Genomic DNA, 19,633 nt, shown 5'->3' with positions numbered 1-19,633 from the left:
CGAGTTTTGAGCAGTGTAGAGTAGGGCTTGTTTGTCATTTCTCCAATCACAAATGCAGACATGATTTTATGTTTACGCGGCGCGATGCAATGCAACACGTAAAAAGACAGTATAAGTCATTATAATCAGTAATTATGTCCCTACTGGATGCAACAAATGCCTCGTTTATAATGGGTTTTAATGCTTTTGTCTCGTTGCTCCGGCCGGGACAAGGCATCACAATATGGTAGGGGCGTAACATTTCCGTCACACGCTTGAGGTATTCGGCCAATCACAACGCACTGGATAGCTGGCCAATCAGAGCACACCTCGACTTTCAGACCGATGAGCTTTGTAAAAAGATGCGTTTCAGAAAGGCGGGGCATAGAGGAGAAACAATAAATGTACAGTATGGGAAAATAATGTTTTTTTTTTTAACCTTAAACCGCATAAACATTTCATTAAACCAAATACACAAAATATTCTTTTTAGCAACATCATATGACCCCTTTAAATATTTTTTTAATCAAATTACTAAAAATAATATGGGAAAATTAATAAATAAAAATAGAAGAAAAAAGCCAACGGGAATGAATTTATATATAAAATATAACTTGGTAATTAATTACTCCGATTAACAAATGCTCATCACTTTATCTACATCTTTTTTAGTATAATAAATTTGAATGTTCACTAACCAGTCTAATGTAAATAAAGGCAGCATAGAAGTCATTTTTGGAAAGTTACTAAAATATTAAACTTTAAAATGATTAAAAACTAAATGTGTTATTTTTTTTTTAAATGCAATCTAAAACATGTTTCATATATAGGTATAGAGTTGTTCTTTAAAGCAGCACTGAAACCATTCTGGATGTTTACTTTTTTTTTTTTATTCATAATAATTGATGCATTGATTTTAGTTAGTAAAAACTATCAAAAACAGTTAAACATAGAAAATAGCATGTTTCATATATAGGTATAGAGTTGTTCTTTAAAGCAGCACTGAAACCATTCTGGATGTTTACTTTTTTTTTTATTCATAATAATTGATGCATTGATTTTAGTTAGTAAAAACTATCAAAAACAGTTAAACATAGAAAATAAATATTCATACAAAGACATAAGATGTTTTGCTAATCACAGAGCACCAGTTAAGGCCTTTTAACAGCAAGTGCCATTGTTTGAAAATGTTCTACTGAATTACTGCTTGCCATTGCCATTGATGGGAAGCTTCTTGAAGTTTTCACACTCCAGGAGGGCTTTGATTTTGGGACGGGCAGCCATCTTATCCACATAGCTCTTGAGAGCTGGGAAGGAGTCCAGAGAGGCAGAGCAAAGGACTTTATGATTCAGCAGAAGGTCGAACAGGTTGTAGTCAGCAAATGAGATCTGAGAGGAGATTTGAAACATGGGTGGCAGTCAGAATTAATGTACTAAATTACATCCGTTACTCTTCTGGTGTTTGTGCTGGATTTCTCACCTGATCACCAACTAGGAATCCAGATTTGCTTTTGGACAGAATAGATTCAAATGGTTTGAGGTGGTTGGGCAGATCTTTGCAGTATGCTTCTTTACCAGTCTCCTACAGATGGGGACACAAAAACAATATCAATGTCTTGGGTAATATCACAAAAAAAAAACTTGATGTTTACCATGCATTTGCACCAAAATGCAATAAATGGTAAAAAATGAATAAAATTAAAAGAAAATAGGAATAAAAAAAAAAAACTGAATGAATTTATATATAAAAAAATATTATTATTTAAATTTAGTAATGATTTACTTATCTGACTCAGACTAGATTTACAGTCACATCAGTACTTACATATTCCTGGTAGATCAGCTTAATGTATTTTAGGCGAAGATCTTCAACTGAATCATTCATCATGTCAATAAGAGAAGCCTCACAGTCCTTTTTTCCATATGCACCTCAATGTGTAAAAGAAAAGATTATAACACTTCTGTATATAATGTATATTGTATTTCATTTTAAAAAGAAAGCATGCATAAACGCAACAAGGAAGGTTTTAAACAATAGTATGCTAAACTATTGCCACATGACCACATTACATTGCATGTTTAATGCAGCGAGTGGCATCCAGTTATTATCTCGGAAAGAAATGTTTAAAATGTAAATTATAAAATAGCATACAGTTTGTTTGTTTTTTTTTATATAAAAATACTGAATTTAAATATTTTAGTATACATTTTTATATCAAATTCTTAAAAATGGGTAGAAAATAATACATTTGTATTGTATGCGTTATATATAAAATATAATTTAAACTTTTTATTCTTTATACTTTTAAGCTTTATAGGAATATTAAACTTAAAATCTTAATTTAAAATATTAAATTAAAATCTTTTTTTTTTTTTTTGCTAAACTTTAGAATTAGTTCACAAAATGCAAGTTAAAAATGAAGATAATCTTTTCCAAAATGTTAAGTGTCTTTCGAGGGGGTTAAATCAAACAATGTAATACAACATATTTCAGGGACAAAGGATTTTGACAAAAAGAATATGCTGGTGCATCTTCTAATATTAAAAACTTGTGGGTCATCCTGGAATTACCTATTTGGCAATGGGAACGAACAATCTGGTCCCACTGACTTGAAAAATTATAAAGAAAAAAAATAAATCAAGAAAAAAAAAAAAAAAAAAAAAAAAAAAAAAATATATATATATATATATATAAGAACTCTTGTTTAAATTCAGGGTAAAACTACAACAACAACAAAAAAGTTGAATTGGCTTTTTGAACCACTGATGTTCACGACTGTCTTCATCCCACAGTCAGGTGTGATTGATTGCAGCACAGTCACACTACAAGTGAGATCTGCAACAGGTAAAGTCAATGACTTCAGGTTTGTGTGCCTGTCCTCCCACCCCAAACACATGCACCCATACACAAAGCACTTCTGGTGCTAATTGGAATGCTAAATCTAGTCACAAATGAATTTCTCCTGCAGTTTCCTCTCTCCAAGACTCTTTAAGGCAGATCAGGGGCATAGTTTATATCACCTCTTTTCACTGAAATCCCAGTAGTCTTTTCATTCTCTCATTCTATAGGATCTTATGACGTGAACACCTTAGAAAAATGTAAAAGAAAGTAGCAAGAGTAATTTTAACAGAAAGGCGGGGCATAGAGGAGAAACAATAAATGTACAGTATGTGGAAAATAATGTTTTTTTTTTAACCTTAAACCGCATAAACATTTCATTAAACCAAATACACAAAATATTCTTTTTAGCAACATCATACGACCCCTTTAAATATTTTTTTAATCAAATTACTAAAAATAATATGGGAAAATTAATAAATAAAAATAGAAGAAAAAAGCCAACGGGAATGAATTTATATATAAAATATAACTTGGTAATTAATTACTCCGATTAACAAATGCTCATCACTTTATCTACATCTTTTTTAGTATAATAAATTTGAATGTTCACTAACCAGTCTAATGTAAATAAAGGCAGCATAGAAGTCATTTTTGGAAAGTTACTAAAATATTAAACTTTAAAATGATTAAAAACTAAATGTGTTATTTTTTTTTTAAATGCAATCTAAAACATGTTTCATATATAGGTATAGAGTTGTTCTTTAAAGCAGCACTGAAACCATTCTGGATGTTTACTTTTTTTTTTATTCATAATAATTGATGCATTGATTTTAGTTAGTAAAAACTATCAAAAACAGTTAAACATAGAAAATAGATATTCATACAAAGACATAAGATGTTTTGCTAATCACAGAGCACCAGTTAAGGCCTTTTAACAGCAAGTGCCATTGTTTGAAAATGTTCTACTGAATTACTGCTTGCCATTGCCATTGATGGGAAGCTTCTTGAAGTTTTCACACTCCAGGAGGGCTTTGATTTTGGGACGGGCAGCCATCTTATCCACATAGCTCTTGAGAGCTGGGAAGGAGTCCAGAGAGGCAGAGCAAAGGACTTTATGATTCAGCAGAAGGTCGAACAGGTTGTAGTCAGCAAATGAGATCTGAGAGGAGATTTGAAACATGGGTGGCAGTCAGAATTAATGTACTAAATTACATCCGTTACTCTTCTGGTGTTTGTGCTGGATTTCTCACCTGATCACCAACTAGGAATCCAGATTTGCTTTTGGACAGAATAGATTCAAATGGTTTGAGGTGGTTGGGCAGATCTTTGCAGTATGCTTCTTTACCAGTCTCCTACAGATGGGGACACAAAAACAATATCAATGTCTTGGGTAATATCACAAAAAAAAAACTTGATGTTTACCATGCATTTGCACCAAAATGCAATAAATGGTAAAAAATGAATAAAATTAAAAGAAAATAGGAATAAAAAAAAAAAACTGAATGAATTTATATATAAAAAAATATTATTATTTAAATTTAGTAATGATTTACTTATCTGACTCAGACTAGATTTACAGTCACATCAGTACTTACATATTCCTGGTAGATCAGCTTAATGTATTTTAGGCGAAGATCTTCAACTGAATCATTCATCATGTCAATAAGAGAAGCCTCACAGTCCTTTTTTCCATATGCACCTCAATGTGTAAAAGAAAAGATTATAACACTTCTGTATATAATGTATATTGTATTTCATTTTAAAAAGAAAGCATGCATAAACGCAACAAGGAAGGTTTTAAACAATAGTATGCTAAACTATTGCCACATGACCACATTACATTGCATGTTTAATGCAGCGAGTGGCATCCAGTTATTATCTCGGAAAGAAATGTTTAAAATGTAAATTATAAAATAGCATACAGTTTGTTTGTTTTTTTTTATATAAAAATACTGAATTTAAATATTTTAGTATACATTTTTATATCAAATTCTTAAAAATGGGTAGAAAATAATACATTTGTATTGTATGCGTTATATATAAAATATAATTTAAACTTTTTATTCTTTATACTTTTAAGCTTTATAGGAATATTAAACTTAAAATCTTAATTTAAAATATTAAATTAAAATCTTTTTTTTTTTTTTTGCTAAACTTTAGAATTAGTTCACAAAATGCAAGTTAAAAATGAAGATAATCTTTTCCAAAATGTTAAGTGTCTTTCGAGGGGGTTAAATCAAACAATGTAATACAACATATTTCAGGGACAAAGGATTTTGACAAAAAGAATATGCTGGTGCATCTTCTAATATTAAAAACTTGTGGGTCATCCTGGAATTACCTATTTGGCAATGGGAACGAACAATCTGGTCCCACTGACTTGAAAAATTATAAAGAAAAAAAATAAATCAAGAAAAAAAAAAAAAAAAAAAAAAAAAAAAAAATATATATATATATATATATAAGAACTCTTGTTTAAATTCAGGGTAAAACTACAACAACAACAAAAAAGTTGAATTGGCTTTTTGAACCACTGATGTTCACGACTGTCTTCATCCCACAGTCAGGTGTGATTGATTGCAGCACAGTCACACTACAAGTGAGATCTGCAACAGGTAAAGTCAATGACTTCAGGTTTGTGTGCCTGTCCTCCCACCCCAAACACATGCACCCATACACAAAGCACTTCTGGTGCTAATTGGAATGCTAAATCTAGTCACAAATGAATTTCTCCTGCAGTTTCCTCTCTCCAAGACTCTTTAAGGCAGATCAGGGGCATAGTTTATATCACCTCTTTTCACTGAAATCCCAGTAGTCTTTTCATTCTCTCATTCTATAGGATCTTATGACGTGAACACCTTAGAAAAATGTAAAAGAAAGTAGCAAGAGTAATTTTAACACCCATCTGTGGTGACAAAACATGTCACACTGGCATACAGTGTGATTAGGGCATAAAAGTGATTAACACTTCTATGCTCTTCTATTCTTCTGTGCTCTTCTGAGGCAATAATTAATGTGAGACATGCCATCTTTAAATATCTGTTTAAGAATTGCATGAAATATTAAAGCAATGTTAAAGGCCCCAGTATACTTCCAGTGAAATCAAAAAATGAACTGGTGTGACATAATTTAAAACATTTTGTTTGAAATTCATGTTGGGAGTTTCGAAAACAGCTTTCCAAAGCAAGCTTTCCATAAACGTTTTGAACTACTATTGGTCCATGGTGATTCCATAATTGGTAGATGTGCTTTGGGACTCTGCCTAATTTAAAAAATTAAAAAAAAAAAAAAAAAAAAAAAAAAAAAAAAAAAAAAAAAAAAAAAAAACTTCTCCCAACATTGGGACTGATTTCATGGAGCAGGTGGTCATTATAAAACAAACTTAAGTACGCTTGATTTTATTCTAATGCATTAAAATAGTGATTGTTACCATGTTTGCGACCCAAATGCCTTAACATGGCATTGGACTGATACAGGACCAGGTCACCATCTTCAAATTTAGGCAACTGTCCAAAGAGCTAAAACAAATCAAGAAGCATGTTAATGAAGGAATACAGTTTAAACTACATTAAACCGTGCATAGATTTACATTTATTAAAAAAAAAACAAAAAAAACACTAGTAGTTCTCCAACTCACACAGCTGCCTTTCAGATCACCCTTCATCCACTCCTCTATGGACACCACATTCTCCTTCAGCTGCTGCCCATTGTCTGCCAGCATCATCTTCAAGGCACCACATCTGCCTGTGAGATGCACATGACACGGGGTTAACAGCAATCTACAATTCTCCAAGTGTGTGATCACATGATGCATCAAAGACATTAGACACAATGTTGGCCGTAACTTGAGTGTTTGCAGACTTGAGTGTCAAAGGATTTTTTTCCCCCTTTTTCTCCCCAGTGTGTGTGGGCGGAAGTTAACTGCCATTCCTCCCAATCTAGGGCAAATGCCTTCAGACAAATGTCACATTTTGATTGGACAACCAAAAGCTGGCTGGCATGAGAGAACATGCAGGCTGCCAAAGATTAGCAGCGGAGCGAAGAATATTAAACTTTTTATTCTCTGAACAGAGACGGTATTGTGCATCGTTTTACTAAAATAACAGACATAATATAGATATATTGTAAATACTAACCCAGCTAACAAGGAATGTTCTCAGAACATTCTTTAACGTTCTGGAAAGGTTCTCTCAAAGTCAAAGTTATGAACAAACATTCTTCCAGTAACGTTACTAGAACATTTGTGCAAAGTTATCTGGTCTATAATAACGTTCTCAAAACATTAGCACAAAAACATTTATACGTTGCTCATGGAACATTTTATATTTGAAACATTTTAGTTTGACATTCATCTAACGTTTTTTTTAAATGTCAATACTTGTTTCGGAATGTCCAAATAACATTCAAATATAGTGTTCACATACCATTTGGTAAATTATACAATGGAAACTTGCCTTAAAAAAAATTAACTACTAAAACATTTTAAAAACTGGAGGTTTTGATATACTATGTGTATTATGAAATAATTCTGAAATAACTTAATAGGAATGTTAGCAAAACGTTCTTAGAATACAAGTTTGTTAGCTGGAAATCTGTATTATAAAATATGCAAATAATAAAATTTTAAATCTTGTTAAAGTTGCATGCAAATTCAATCAATTACTTAAATATAAGCCTTCTTTAATAGTTACATATGGCTCGCATTGCAATTCATTACCGGGATATATCGCATTACCGAATACCGGCACAAGTCTACATGCAACTTGCACTTCTTTTGTTTGCAGCGCCATTACATAATACGGTTTAAACTGAACCACTTCACGATTCCAGAATTTTCTGAGGGGTAACACGCATCATGTGACAAGATTACAGAATCAGCCTTTCATACAAACCTTTCACTGGAAAGTACGTGAGTGTGTAGGGAGCCACTGCAAAAAAAAAATAGAAAATAAATAAACAGGAAAACAGTTAAGAGAGGAACTGCAGGACACATGAAAACAGCCTAAAAGGAAGTAATCAGGGGGAGTGTATTGCAGCGATTGTAAAGGCAGATTTGCACGCTAGCTAAATACTTTGTTTACTAGAATGCCCTGTCTTTTTCTGAATGCGCGAGCAATTAAGCATTACATGACGCTTTCGTTCATGCACATACAATAATGTAACGTTAGCCTACTTCAAAATAGTTATGTAAGGTCATGCAAAACCTTAGAAATATGATTAACACATATTGCAGTTTTAAAACGTATCGTTCAGTTTGGCTATGCAGGCGTTGAATGGACTCGAGCAGATCTATTTAAATAGCTGCACATTATTTAATGCAGGCTTAAGCTCTATCTTCTAAAGACACATTGTTGAGTGCAACGACGCCGTCAGTGATTTGTTATAGCAGCGCAATACAATTATTTGCAAGCAACACATCCGACATAATGTAGATCTAATGCACGACCATACGTACTTAAAAGTGCATGAGGTACTTACTCGTGTAGAATAAAGTGGGTAGTGAAGGCTGTTTCAGACAATGCGTGAGCTGCTCCTGAAGTGCAGAGCACAGAAGCTCGCGCGACGCTCCTTTTATAAGCCTTGAAGTTTTTTTGATGAGTCATGCACGCGCCCTCTTTGCACGCAACAAAACGCATGACTGATTGCCAGTGGGTCATTTGTGATGTTATAGTACATGCAACTTTAAAAAGAATTTTGATGCTGTTTAAGGAATAGCAGACATTTAGAAATATGTTTTGGTTAACCAAGCATCTGAACTTTTTATAAAGAAAATAAAGCAGGCTAAAGGTAGAAATAAAGCGAAATGTTAGTCAGTGAGGGACTAACAGTTAGCTTACATGATTTTGTCAACTGAAAATGAATTTTAATATTTTAATTATTAATCATCTTGTGTTATCAAGTTTGTAATTTTATCAAAAATCAAATCAACTAATACATCAAAAAAACATTACATGAACTTGATTTTAAAAATAGAAATAGTTAAAAATTGTGTCATAATAAATGTCAGTTTGACCCAGTTTCCAAGGAATCCTTTAGCAAGCCTTTGGCAACCACAACACATTTTCCTATTGAATCTGGTTTATGTGTTTTGCATGTCTTTTTAATAGTCTTACACACCAATAAATAAACAAATACATACATACATACATAAAAAGAGGAAAAGAAAGCCAGTTCAGATGCAGGTCAGATAAGGTTGTTTATGTCATTCTCGAGTTGCCGGGGGCGTGGCTACGGTTGCCAACTTCAGAAAAGGATAAATCACTGACTGTATAAAAACAGTATGTAAATAGGCCTAGTACTGTATGACATTCATTGGTCATTTTGTGTTTCAAGAACGAGGTCCAAGGTTAAGAATACAACAATAGTGAAAAGACAACTTCCCTTATTGATCACGTCTTCCCTCAGGTAGAAGTGGCTGGATGTTGGACTCATGAAAAATAATCACGTTGTTTGCATTTGTAAAAACGGCTATGTTCACTAATCAAACACTTGTCCAAAAAGAATGATTAATTCACAGTTTAGATTTTGTTATTTGTGGTCTAGGTGGTACATACGGCATATGCCTTAAATACGGGACAATCTTGATGCCCTAAATACGGGACGATTAACATGCACGCATTCACTCTCACACAGATGCAGGAAAAGAGAGGAATGAGAGAGATATCTTGTTTTATTACTTGCATTGCAGTGACTACCAGTGCATCTTTTTGTTGATCTCAGAGGAGCTTGTTACTCAATCCACCTGGGTAACAGCTTTTAGCACTGGAGATTAGGCTACAACTAACCAGATGTAGGCTAAACAAATAGGGTTTGGCTCTACAGTCTACAAGAGTTCAGTCTGATGAGTCAAAATATATATTTGCAAGCAAAAAAAAAAGTCAAATTTGCTTGCAATATCCTATTTGTTTAAACAGTCTAGCCTTAGATGGTATGTTTACTCAAAAGTGAAACTTGTGATTTCTTGTTCAAAGGTCATGATGCAATGCATACACATTCTTGAAAATCATCTGCGCCTCATTAAGGAAGTGCTGAGAGTGTAAGAGAATCATTTATTCATAATTCTTATAGAAAAAGGTCACTTGAGTAAAGATATTAAAACTGCCCTTATATAGTTGCCATTTTAGCATAATTTGATCAACTGTAGTTTCAAGTGTAAAAGAGGGAGCAGCATGCACTGTAACCTGTGTAGGCTACATGCATACAGTATCTAAATACACTATGTCTGGCCTCATGCGTATATGTCTTCACACCTCAATCGGTCATTGGGAATTTGCTGTTGTTTCATAAGAACTGGTGCATCCTGTTCAGCTCTCAATGTGGAGGTGAATACAGTCAACTACTGGTGGTGGATGAGGAGATACCCCCTGACAATGTAAAGCGCTTTGAGTACTTAGAAAAGCGCTATATAAATGTAATGAATTAATTATAATTAACTATGTAAAAGTGCAAAATCACCATTACACACCTGTTATACAGGCTATAGCACAAATCTAGGAAACATGTAGATGTTGCTGTACGGTGTTGAAATACTCTGGATGAAAACAGACATCAGTGGTACCATTAAATGTTTATTGGAACAAAATGCATTGTATGTGCATATAAGTGTTGGTTTGGGTTGCAAGCACTTTGAACCTTGAACCTTTTAAATTCACCTATGAGCTGACCAGAACACATCCGCGGGCTGTTTTAATAGGGGGCAAGGTCTTCATGCAGTTCCTGGAGATATTATCTGTTCCTGACTCTGAAGCGAGGTAACGTATAACGTTATGTCGTTGGCCAATGAAAGTAGTGGTTATGCAACAGCATTTTACTGTTGAGAAATAACTCATTTAGTATTTGGTCTATCTGGGATTCATTCATGTCACTCCAAGCAGCTGTACAGACAGAGAAGTTCAATAAAAACTTGAATATTTACCAACATACCAACATTGGGCCTCATGCATGAAACATTCGTAAATAAAGGAGTAAATTCTGAGTAGTTTGCGCGTAAAACGGACCTTCCCGAAAACTCTCCTCCGAATTCACAAACACTTCGTACACATCAGATTTGATAGTTAAACTAGTGTATGTTAATGAATTCCAATCATTCGTAAATAGGGCGCTCATGCACGCTCATTCACAATTAGCATAATCCCCGCCTATGAATTACAGCTACGCAAATTGCGTGTCCATGAACACGGTGGAATATTCTGGTCTACTTTCTCAGGTTTGGCTCCAGTATATTGCATAAATGCTAGGTGTAAATGTCGTTCTTACCAACTAACATTTTGAAAATACGAACACTTTCATGAATCCGAAAAATTACGTTAGAACGGCTTTACGAACGATTTACACAAAAATTCGTTCTGCTCGTGTTTCATGCATGAGGCCCATTGTGTGTGATATTTTTAGTTAGAATTCTATGGATTTTTTCAATGGAAAATATTTTTTTTTCAAAGGCAACTTAAACTTTTTATTTTACAAATTTGACTTTTTTCCTTGCAATTCTGAGTAGAGCTACAGACTTTTTCTCTCAGTTCTAAGAAAAAAGTCAGAATTGCAAGATATAAACTCAAAAATCTGAGAAGGAAAGTCAGAACTGTGAGACAAAAAGTTGCAATTTCCCTTTAAAAAACAATCAATTGCGAGATGTAATCTCTGAATTCTGATAAAAAAGACAGAATTGCGAGATATCGGATGTGGGATGTAATCTCGGAATTGCAGGAAAAAAGTCTGAATTATGAGTTTATATGTAGTTTATTGCAATTCTGAAAACTGTCCAAATTGTGAGATAAAAAGTAAAGATAAACTAATATGATCTGTGTGTCAGTTAAAGCATTTATGCTTGGCTTTTCCTATAATGTTTTCTCTGAGGAGTCTGTTACTCCTCTCACCCTGGTAGCAGCTCAAGAGACTGCTAGCTAACCCAGCATAAACAAACAAGGAGTAGCTGTTACTGTAATCCCAAAGTGGATGAGCCAATTAAGTTTTAGAAGTGATATTCTGCAAGCCTGACATGTCAAATATGTGCTTGCAATGGCCTTTTTGTTCGCATTTTATGGCCTGAAGTTTTTGGTCTTTAAATGAATTACTAGCTAAGAACTGTTCTCAGTTGTAATCTGTCTGGTTACTGCCATTTCTTATTGTCAGTATCATTCAAACAGACTCTGCAGATAAGCTATAATCAATAGAGAACATGGCATGCATCTAAGAAAGCCATGCATCTCAGAAAGTAACAAATGTTCATAATATTTCACTTCACAATATTAATTGAAATTACAAGGACAAGCACATCAGCATCATGTATTGCATTAAAGTTTTTTACTGATGGAAGTGTTATTACGGATAATGGACTAATATTTTGGCCAAAAGCAACAGTTTAAAGTTAAAACGTATTGTTTCTTACAAACACAGATTTTTGCTTCATAAGACATTAATTGATGGAATGTAGTCATGTGGATTACTTGTGGATTATTGTAATGTTTTTATCAGCTGTTTGGACTCTCATTCTGATGGCACCCATTCACTGCAGAGGATCCACTGGCGAACAAGTGATGTAATGCTACATTTTTCCAAATCTTTTGAAATGAAGAAACAAACTCTACATCTTGAGTGGTCTGAGGATGAGTACATTTTTGAACTTTTCCTGTAACAACAAAATGCTCAAGGAGAAGTGTTAAAAGGTATATTTAATAATGAGAATGGATATTATTGAGGAGCTGGGCAATCATTTCCCCTCCATTTCCTCACAGGTTAGAAACCTGGGCGTTATCATAGACTCAGAATTATGTTTGTCCAAACAAATTAATTCTGTTGTTAGGAACAGTTTTTATCAATTACGGGTCATCTCCAAACTTAAATCATTTTTGTCTTTTCAAGATTTGGAGAAGGTTATTCATGCTTTTATTACCTCACGTTTAGATTACTGTAATTCACTGTACTCAGGTCTTCCTCAGTCATCGCTTTCACGCCTCCAGTTGGTACAAAATGCAGCTGCAAGGCTGCTGACTGGGGCAAAGAAATATGACCATGTCACTCCAATTTTAGCTTCGCTTCACTGGCTTCCGGTCCATTTTAGAGTTCAGTTTAAGATTCTGTTGTTTGTTTTTAAAGCTCTAAACAATCAAGCTCCATCTTATCTTAAAGATCTTATTATCCCTTTGTCATCTACCATCTACTTTTAAGATCCACTGACAGGGCTCTTTTATCTGTCCCTCGTTCCCGTTTGAAAACTAAGGGTGACAGAGCCTTTTCAGTCACTGCCCCCCGTCTGTGGAACCAATTGCCTCTAGACTGCCGCCTTGCACATTCCATTACCATTTTTAAATCGAGGTTGAAAACGTATAATTTCTCCTTAGCATTTTTATTTAATTTCATTGTTGTGTTATTGTCTGTCTTTTTTTTATTCTTTTCTGTGTTTCCTTTTCTCTTTTAATTTGATTTTACATTGTTAAGCACTTTGGATAGCTTTGCTATGTTGAAATGTGCTATATAAATAAAATGTACTTACTTACTTACTTACTATATTTTCAGTGAAATTCTAATTTTTGTTTTCTAGGCCTCAGTTAAAGAGAACTTGCGAGTGCCATGCAAATGCTGCCCTATTTGCCTTTAATAATTTTCAAACCCTCTGTTTACGGTGACTTGCATGTTTAAACAGTGAAAGGATGGACCAATGCAAACCAATTAATCTCTATGTAAATCTTAAAGCATGTTTATCATACTCGACACACAGGTCCCTCCTGCCTCCCATCAGTCTTTGTGACTGTATTTGCAGTGATTAATCAAGAACTGGTTCTTCCTATCACCTGAAGTGCAGTGTCACCATGCATAACAAACAAATTAAATTCTATAGAAAAAAAACTGTTAAGTGTACTTGCACCCAGCAACATTTATCAATGCATAAACACTGAAAAGTGCTGAAATCTATTATTTATTTCCAGGTTCCGATTTAAGGCATTGACAGTCTAAAGTTAGTAAGATTGAACAATATGACAAGTCATGACATGACAACAGAGACAAAAAGATAGACTTTTAAAACTTATAAAAACTGTGCATAAGTTGCACAAGTTTTCCCCTTTTTAGGGCACATCTAGACTACAGATATTCTCTCTAAACCTTGTTGTTTATGCAAATGATTATATTAACCCTTATATTTACTTTATATATTATATAAAAAACACATCTCTTCCATCCACACTTGACACTCTATCACTAGCATTCTCTATTCTAATTCTAATTGTTTTCTTTGTATTTATTACAAAACTAATAAATAAACAAACAAACAAATAAATAAATAAAAAACTTGACCCTCTAACACTAGCACGTTCTATTCTATTTTTATTCTATCTACATGTTTTCTTTTTATTTATTAAAAACAATAAATACATAAATAAATAAATAACCTTGACCCTCTAACACTAGCACTCTCTATTCTATTTTTATTCTATCTACTTGTTTTTCTTTTATTTATTAAAAAAACAATAAATAAATAACCTTGACCCTCTAACACTAGCGCTCTCTATTCCCTTTCTATTTTTATCTACCCGTTTTCTTTTTATTTATTTATTAATAAATAAATAAATAAACCTTGACCCTATAACACTAGCGTTCTCTTTCTATTCTGTCTATACTTTTCTTTTTATTTATTATAAAAAAAACATACAAAATTAAAAATATTAATTTAACCCTCTAACAGCTCTCTCTATTCTATTTCTATTCTTTCTACTTTTTATTTATTATACTGCGTTAGACTACCCGGGACTTGTCACAGCACTTATATATTGTTGCTCTTAACCCAGCTCTTTTAGAGAACTACAAACTGGTATCCCTTCTACCTTCCATTGCAAAAACACATGAACGAGTTGTGCTTAACCATGTCTTTGACTTTCTCAAAAAGAAAAACCTCCTGGTCAGCAACCAGTCTGGCTTCAGAAGAGGACATTCAACCGAGACTGCCTTGCTCTCGGTTGTTGAAGCCCTAAGACTGGCAAGAGTGGCTTCCAAATCTTCAATACTTATCTTGCTGGATCTGTTCGCTGCTTTTGACACTGTTAACCACCAGATCCTCCTGTCAACCCTATTGGCAAAGGACATCTCAGGAATTGCACGCCAGTGGGTTGAGTCTTACCTCTCAGATAGGTCCTTCAATTTCCAAGTCGCAATACCTAACTACTGGGGTGCCTCAGGACTCAGTACTTGGACCACTTCTCTTCCCTGTCTACATGGCATCACTAGGTTCTGTCATTCAGAAACATGGCTTTTCGTATCACTGCTATGCTGATGACACTCAACTCTACTTCTCATTCCATCCTGATGATCCGAAGATAGCTTCTCGCATCTCAGCTTGTCTAACAGACATTTCTTGCTGGATGAAAGACCATCACCTTCAACTCAACCTAGCCAAGACAGAACTGCTTGTGGTTTAACAAACCCATCACTTCATCACAATTTCACCATCCAGTTAGGCGCATCAACCATAGCTCCTTCAAAGACATCCAGAAACCTTGGAGTTGTGATTGATGATCAGCTGAATTTCTCAGACCACATTGCTAAAACTGCCCGGTCCTGCAGATTTGCTTTATACAACCTAGGAAGATCAGGCTCTTTCTTTTGGAACGTGCTACACAACTCCTTGTTCAAGCTCTCATTTTATCCAACCTGGACTATTGCAATGCTCTCTTAGCAGGTCTTCCAGCCAATTCTATCAAACCTCTACAACTAATCCATAATGCGGTTGCAAGATTAGTCTTTAACGAGCTGAAAAGAACGCATGTCACACCTCTGTTCATCAATTTGCACTGGCTACCAATAGCTGCTCACATAAAATTCAAGGCATTGATGTTTGCCTACAAAACCACCACTGGCTCTGCATCCCTTTAGTTAAATTCACTACTTCAGAATTATGTGCTCTCTAAGCTTGTGTTCTTCAAATGAACGGTGCATTATAGTGCCATATGAAGGAGGCACAAAATCACTTTCAAGGACTTTTACATGAACTGTTCCCTCCTGGTGGAATGACCTGCCCAACTGAATCTGAGCAGCCGAGTCCTTAACCATCTTCAAGAAACGGCTAAAAACACATCTCTTCCATCTTCATTTGACCCTCTAACTCTAGTACTCTCTATTCTATTTAAAAAAAAAAAAACCTTGACCCTCTAACACGTGCACTCTCTATTCTATTTCTATTCTTACTACTTTTCTTATTTAAAAAAGAGAGAGCCTCTGACACTATCATTCTCTATTCTTTTTCTATTCTATCTTATTGTTTTCTTTTTATTTATTATAAAAAAATGACCCTCTAACACTAGCATTCTCTATTCTTTCGACTTGTTTTATTTTTTATTAAAAAAGACCCTCTAACACTAGTGTTCCCTATTCTTTTTCTATTCTTGTTTTTCTTTTATTTATTATATAAAAAACCTTGCTACATGTACTGTGTTAGGCTAACCGAGACTTTTCACAGCACTTACATATTATTGCCTTTTTGTTGGTTTTGATTGATTCTATTGCCCTCATTTGTAAGTCGCTTTGGATAAAAGCGTCTGCTAAATGACTAAATTTAAATATTATATTATATTATATTATATTATATTATTTTCCACATTTCCAAGTCATTTGGTATAAAAGGATCTGTTGATCCACCACCATACTATCTTCTATAGTAGCAACTCTTTCAAAATAAATCATCAGGAAAATAAAAAAATAAAAAGTATAATATAGCAGTTCAATCTGCAATTGTAAAACCCAGATTTAGCGTGAATTAGAATGAAACCCATAGTGAATTAGTCTTCTGGTTGGGCTTGATTACTAGATTGACAAAGAAATTGACAAACATGATTCATAACTATTATATTAATACATGATAATGCAGGCATATAGAAGTTAATTTCAGCATACGCCCATGCAATCAGGTAAAAAAAAAAAAATGTTCATACATGCCTGCTCTCCCCCTTTTTTTCTTGTCTATTGTCACTGTTAGTCACACCACTTGCAAAAAGCATGCTTCAAACACTGAGTTCAGATAACAAACCACCATTCAACACCCAGACTATCATGTTACAGTTCCCGGCTAACACTCTGCTTTCTGGATCCTCATGAAATGTTTAAGTGCAAATTGTTTGGACAGTTTTGAATGAACTGGACTTCAGTCATGTTTAAAAGTGATGCCTAGTCCTAATAATATAGCTCTGAACATTACTTACAGTATATGCCAATGTTATTTATTAAGTTGTTAATGTGATGTTTGCATGAATTAATGTACAGGAATAAAACCATTAAATAGTATTCACTTGTAATGGATAAAAGAAGATAGCTATATTTCATGTAAATAATTGATTAGTAGTGCTGAACTCTGTAAAGGATCAGCGCCATCTGTGAGCAATTTTTCCACACCCACACAAATCAAACAAACCTTCTGAAGTCTAAGCCACAAAGTTCAAAGTTCACTGATCACATACTCAATAAAATGCCAATGAGAAGCTTTCTGTGCAAGCAGGCTGTGCATTGCAGAACTGAACAAGATAAAGACAATAAGAAGCCACACAAAAGTACAGAAAACCAGAATTTTAAGACAATATGCTCTATATAAGGGAGACTGAAGCTATTGTCACAATGTTACTCCAGTAACGTTTCTATGGAAGCCCGTTTCCGCCAGATATTAAAAAAATCAAAAAGTTAATTGCGACTTTTTTTAAATCTCAGTTTTGACTTTTGTCTTGCATTTCTGAGAAAAAAGTCAGAATTATGATAGAGACTCAGAATTCTGAGGAAAAAAATAATTTTAGAGTTCAGATATCTATTTATAAACTCTATAGCAATTCTGTCTTTTTAGAGTTTACATCTTGCAGTTCAGTTATTTTGTGTCTGGCACAGAATAAAAAAAAATAATAATAATATTTTTATCTTACAATTCGGACTTTGTATCTTACAGTTAAGAAAAAAAGTCAGAATTGTGAGATAAAAAAGTCACAATTAGCCTACCTTTTTTATCTGACGGCGGAAACAAGCTTCCATATATTTCTCATTCTAACTGAGGACAGTTAATTTAAAAATGTTCAACAATTTGTTCCTAAATATCATGAGCATCACAGAAAGGTAAACAATGCTAAACAAGGACTGTAACATTAGTCTGGGTATTGAATTGTGGCTTGTAATCTGAACTCATTGTTTGAAGCATGCTTCTTTGTGATGTGACACAAGAAAAATAAAGGTAGGGGTTAACTTGTTTATATTTGAATGGTTGAGCGTGTCATGAAACATACACATGCTATTCATTGAGACGAAAAAAAATAAAGCATTCAACACATACTTACAATAATAAATAGACGTCCTGTAGGATGGGTAGCACTTCCATCAGCCTCTTTAGGATTTGTTGGTGTTGTGTGATACATTAGTATTGTGTTACAGCCAGGGCTGGAAATGGAGAGGAACGGGGGACGGAGTTCCAGTTCCAACTGCTCAGGTTTTAGTTGTTTTTTGGAAAGGGATTTCTATATTTTAACCATTCAATAGCATACAAAAGGTATTGTATTCTCACGAATCCCAGTTATGCACATAAACGTAGCGCAATATTTAAAGCTGCAGTCCGTAACTTTTTTGGATAAAAATTATCCAAAATCAATTTTTGAGCAAGTACATAACCAGCCGTGTTCAAAACTATCGCCTTACTTTAGCTCAATTCACAATTTGAATAATTTGAAACATAATTTGAGTGGTACAGGTAGGTTTTCGCGGGAAATTCGAGCATGGCGCTGCATCATTTATGTCACGTCTGTAAACATAAAGAAGTTGTCGCGGCTAGTATGCTATATCGCGAGGATGCTGCAGGTGACGGATCGTTTATAGCCTTTTCTCACAGCAGCTGGAATAAATGGCAGATTGTAATCCAGAAAGGTCGAAACCACAATCATCAGTGACTGGAGATTCACCCGTAGTCAAAACCAAAAGAATTCGTACTGAGAATTGGCTACAGAAAAATGTAATGACTGAAATTAGAATATTTTCCAGTTTTAAATGTGCATCTGATTACAGATAGGCTACGTGGAATTACTCTGTACTAAAAATATTTATTTCAAAGAGAATGAGTTGTAAGGAACTTTAAATTTGCTTTTTGGGTTACAATAACAATTTCTTTGAAATTTCCATGAAATTTGAATGTTATGACAATTAGAGATTAGACTGTACAGAAATGGAAATCTACAGGTAACGCTAATAGGCTACACACTAAATACACTCACTCACGCAATGCTGATGTTATTATAACGTCAACAATTTGAAAACAAAGTATAACAATAATAATAAATGGCACGGTTTGATGTGATATGAGCTAACCGATAGTTAGATTTAATCACCATTGATAGCACAATTGATTGTAATGTTTTTTTTTCCTCAGTTGATCAGAACAAAAGTGGAAGTTGTTACTTACTTGTTCAGATGACATTCTGTATTTGGGTCATACTTTCAAGATGTAGAATCAGAGCCATGCCGGTGCACAACCCACGCAAGGAAGGTTAATTCCGCAAATAGCTGCAATTGCAGGTTTTCAAACAGAGATGGCGACAAAGAGGCAAAACTTACGGACTGCAGCTTTAAAGGGTTAGTTCACCCAAAAATGAAAATTCTGTCATTAATTACTCACCCTCATGTCGTTTCAAACCCATAAGACCTTAGTTCATCTTCGGAACACAAATTAAGATATTTTTGATGGAATCTGAGAGCTGTCTGACCCTGCATAGACAGCAACGCAACTGAAATGTTCAGAAACGTATGGCAAGGAGATCTGTAAAATAATCCATGTGACATCAGGGGTTCAACAGTAATTATAAGAAGCTA

At 34.2% G+C, this 19,633-nt stretch overlaps 2 protein-coding genes across 3 annotated transcripts; both read right to left on the bottom strand.

Annotated features, from left to right (window-relative positions):
- Window positions 1-990: 990 nt before the first annotated feature.
- Window positions 991-1,940, bottom strand: LOC107676164 (glutathione S-transferase P-like). The gene is made up of 3 exons (XM_016470685.1): window positions 1,805-1,940; window positions 1,460-1,561; window positions 991-1,368 (listed from the first exon to the last, which is right to left on the bottom strand). Exons 1-3 carry the CDS (start codon window positions 1,865-1,867, stop codon window positions 1,180-1,182), a joined length of 354 nt encoding a protein of 117 aa, XP_016326171.1. The 5' UTR covers window positions 1,868-1,940; the 3' UTR covers window positions 991-1,179.
- Window positions 1,941-3,602: 1,662 nt separating this feature from the next.
- LOC107676166 (glutathione S-transferase P-like) lies at window positions 3,603-8,425 on the bottom strand. Of its 2 annotated transcripts, none has more exons than XM_016470689.1 (7): window positions 8,296-8,425; window positions 7,714-7,749; window positions 6,459-6,565; window positions 6,252-6,339; window positions 4,417-4,520; window positions 4,072-4,173; window positions 3,603-3,980 (listed from the first exon to the last, which is right to left on the bottom strand). In XM_016470689.1, coding segments are annotated over exons 1-7 (627 nt in total). In that variant the 5' UTR covers window positions 8,297-8,425; the 3' UTR covers window positions 3,603-3,791. The 2 variants fall into 2 exon arrangements, with proteins under 2 accessions (XP_016326175.1, XP_016326174.1); XM_016470688.1 differs by having other exon boundaries at window positions 8,300-8,424.
- Window positions 8,426-19,633: the final 11,208 nt, after the last annotated feature.

The sequence above is a fragment of the Sinocyclocheilus anshuiensis genome, unplaced genomic scaffold (assembly GCF_001515605.1).
Source record: "Sinocyclocheilus anshuiensis isolate Anshui unplaced genomic scaffold, SAMN03320099.WGS_v1.1 scaffold2808, whole genome shotgun sequence".
Lineage (NCBI taxonomy): Eukaryota > Metazoa > Chordata > Actinopteri > Cypriniformes > Cyprinidae > Sinocyclocheilus > Sinocyclocheilus anshuiensis.
This window is presented reverse-complemented; position numbering and strand designations above follow the sequence as displayed.

Excerpts from the sequence above, each read along its gene's own strand:
- LOC107676166 (XM_016470689.1), bottom strand. Across the intron at positions 4,521-6,251 it reads GCATTTGGGTCGCAAACATG|GTGCATATGGAAAAAAGGAC; the intron begins GTAACAATCACT and ends TTACACATTGAG. Across the intron at positions 4,174-4,416 it reads AGCTGATCTACCAGGAATAT|GAGACTGGTAAAGAAGCATA; the intron begins GTAAGTACTGAT and ends CCCCATCTGTAG.
- LOC107676164 (XM_016470685.1), bottom strand. The coding sequence starts at position 1,867 with ATGATGAATGATTCAGTTGAAGATCTTCGCCTAAAATACATTAAGCTG. Across the intron at positions 1,562-1,804 it reads AGCTGATCTACCAGGAATAT|GAGACTGGTAAAGAAGCATA; the intron begins GTAAGTACTGAT and ends CCCCATCTGTAG. Across the intron at positions 1,369-1,459 it reads GATTCCTAGTTGGTGATCAG|ATCTCATTTGCTGACTACAA; the intron begins GTGAGAAATCCA and ends ATCTCCTCTCAG.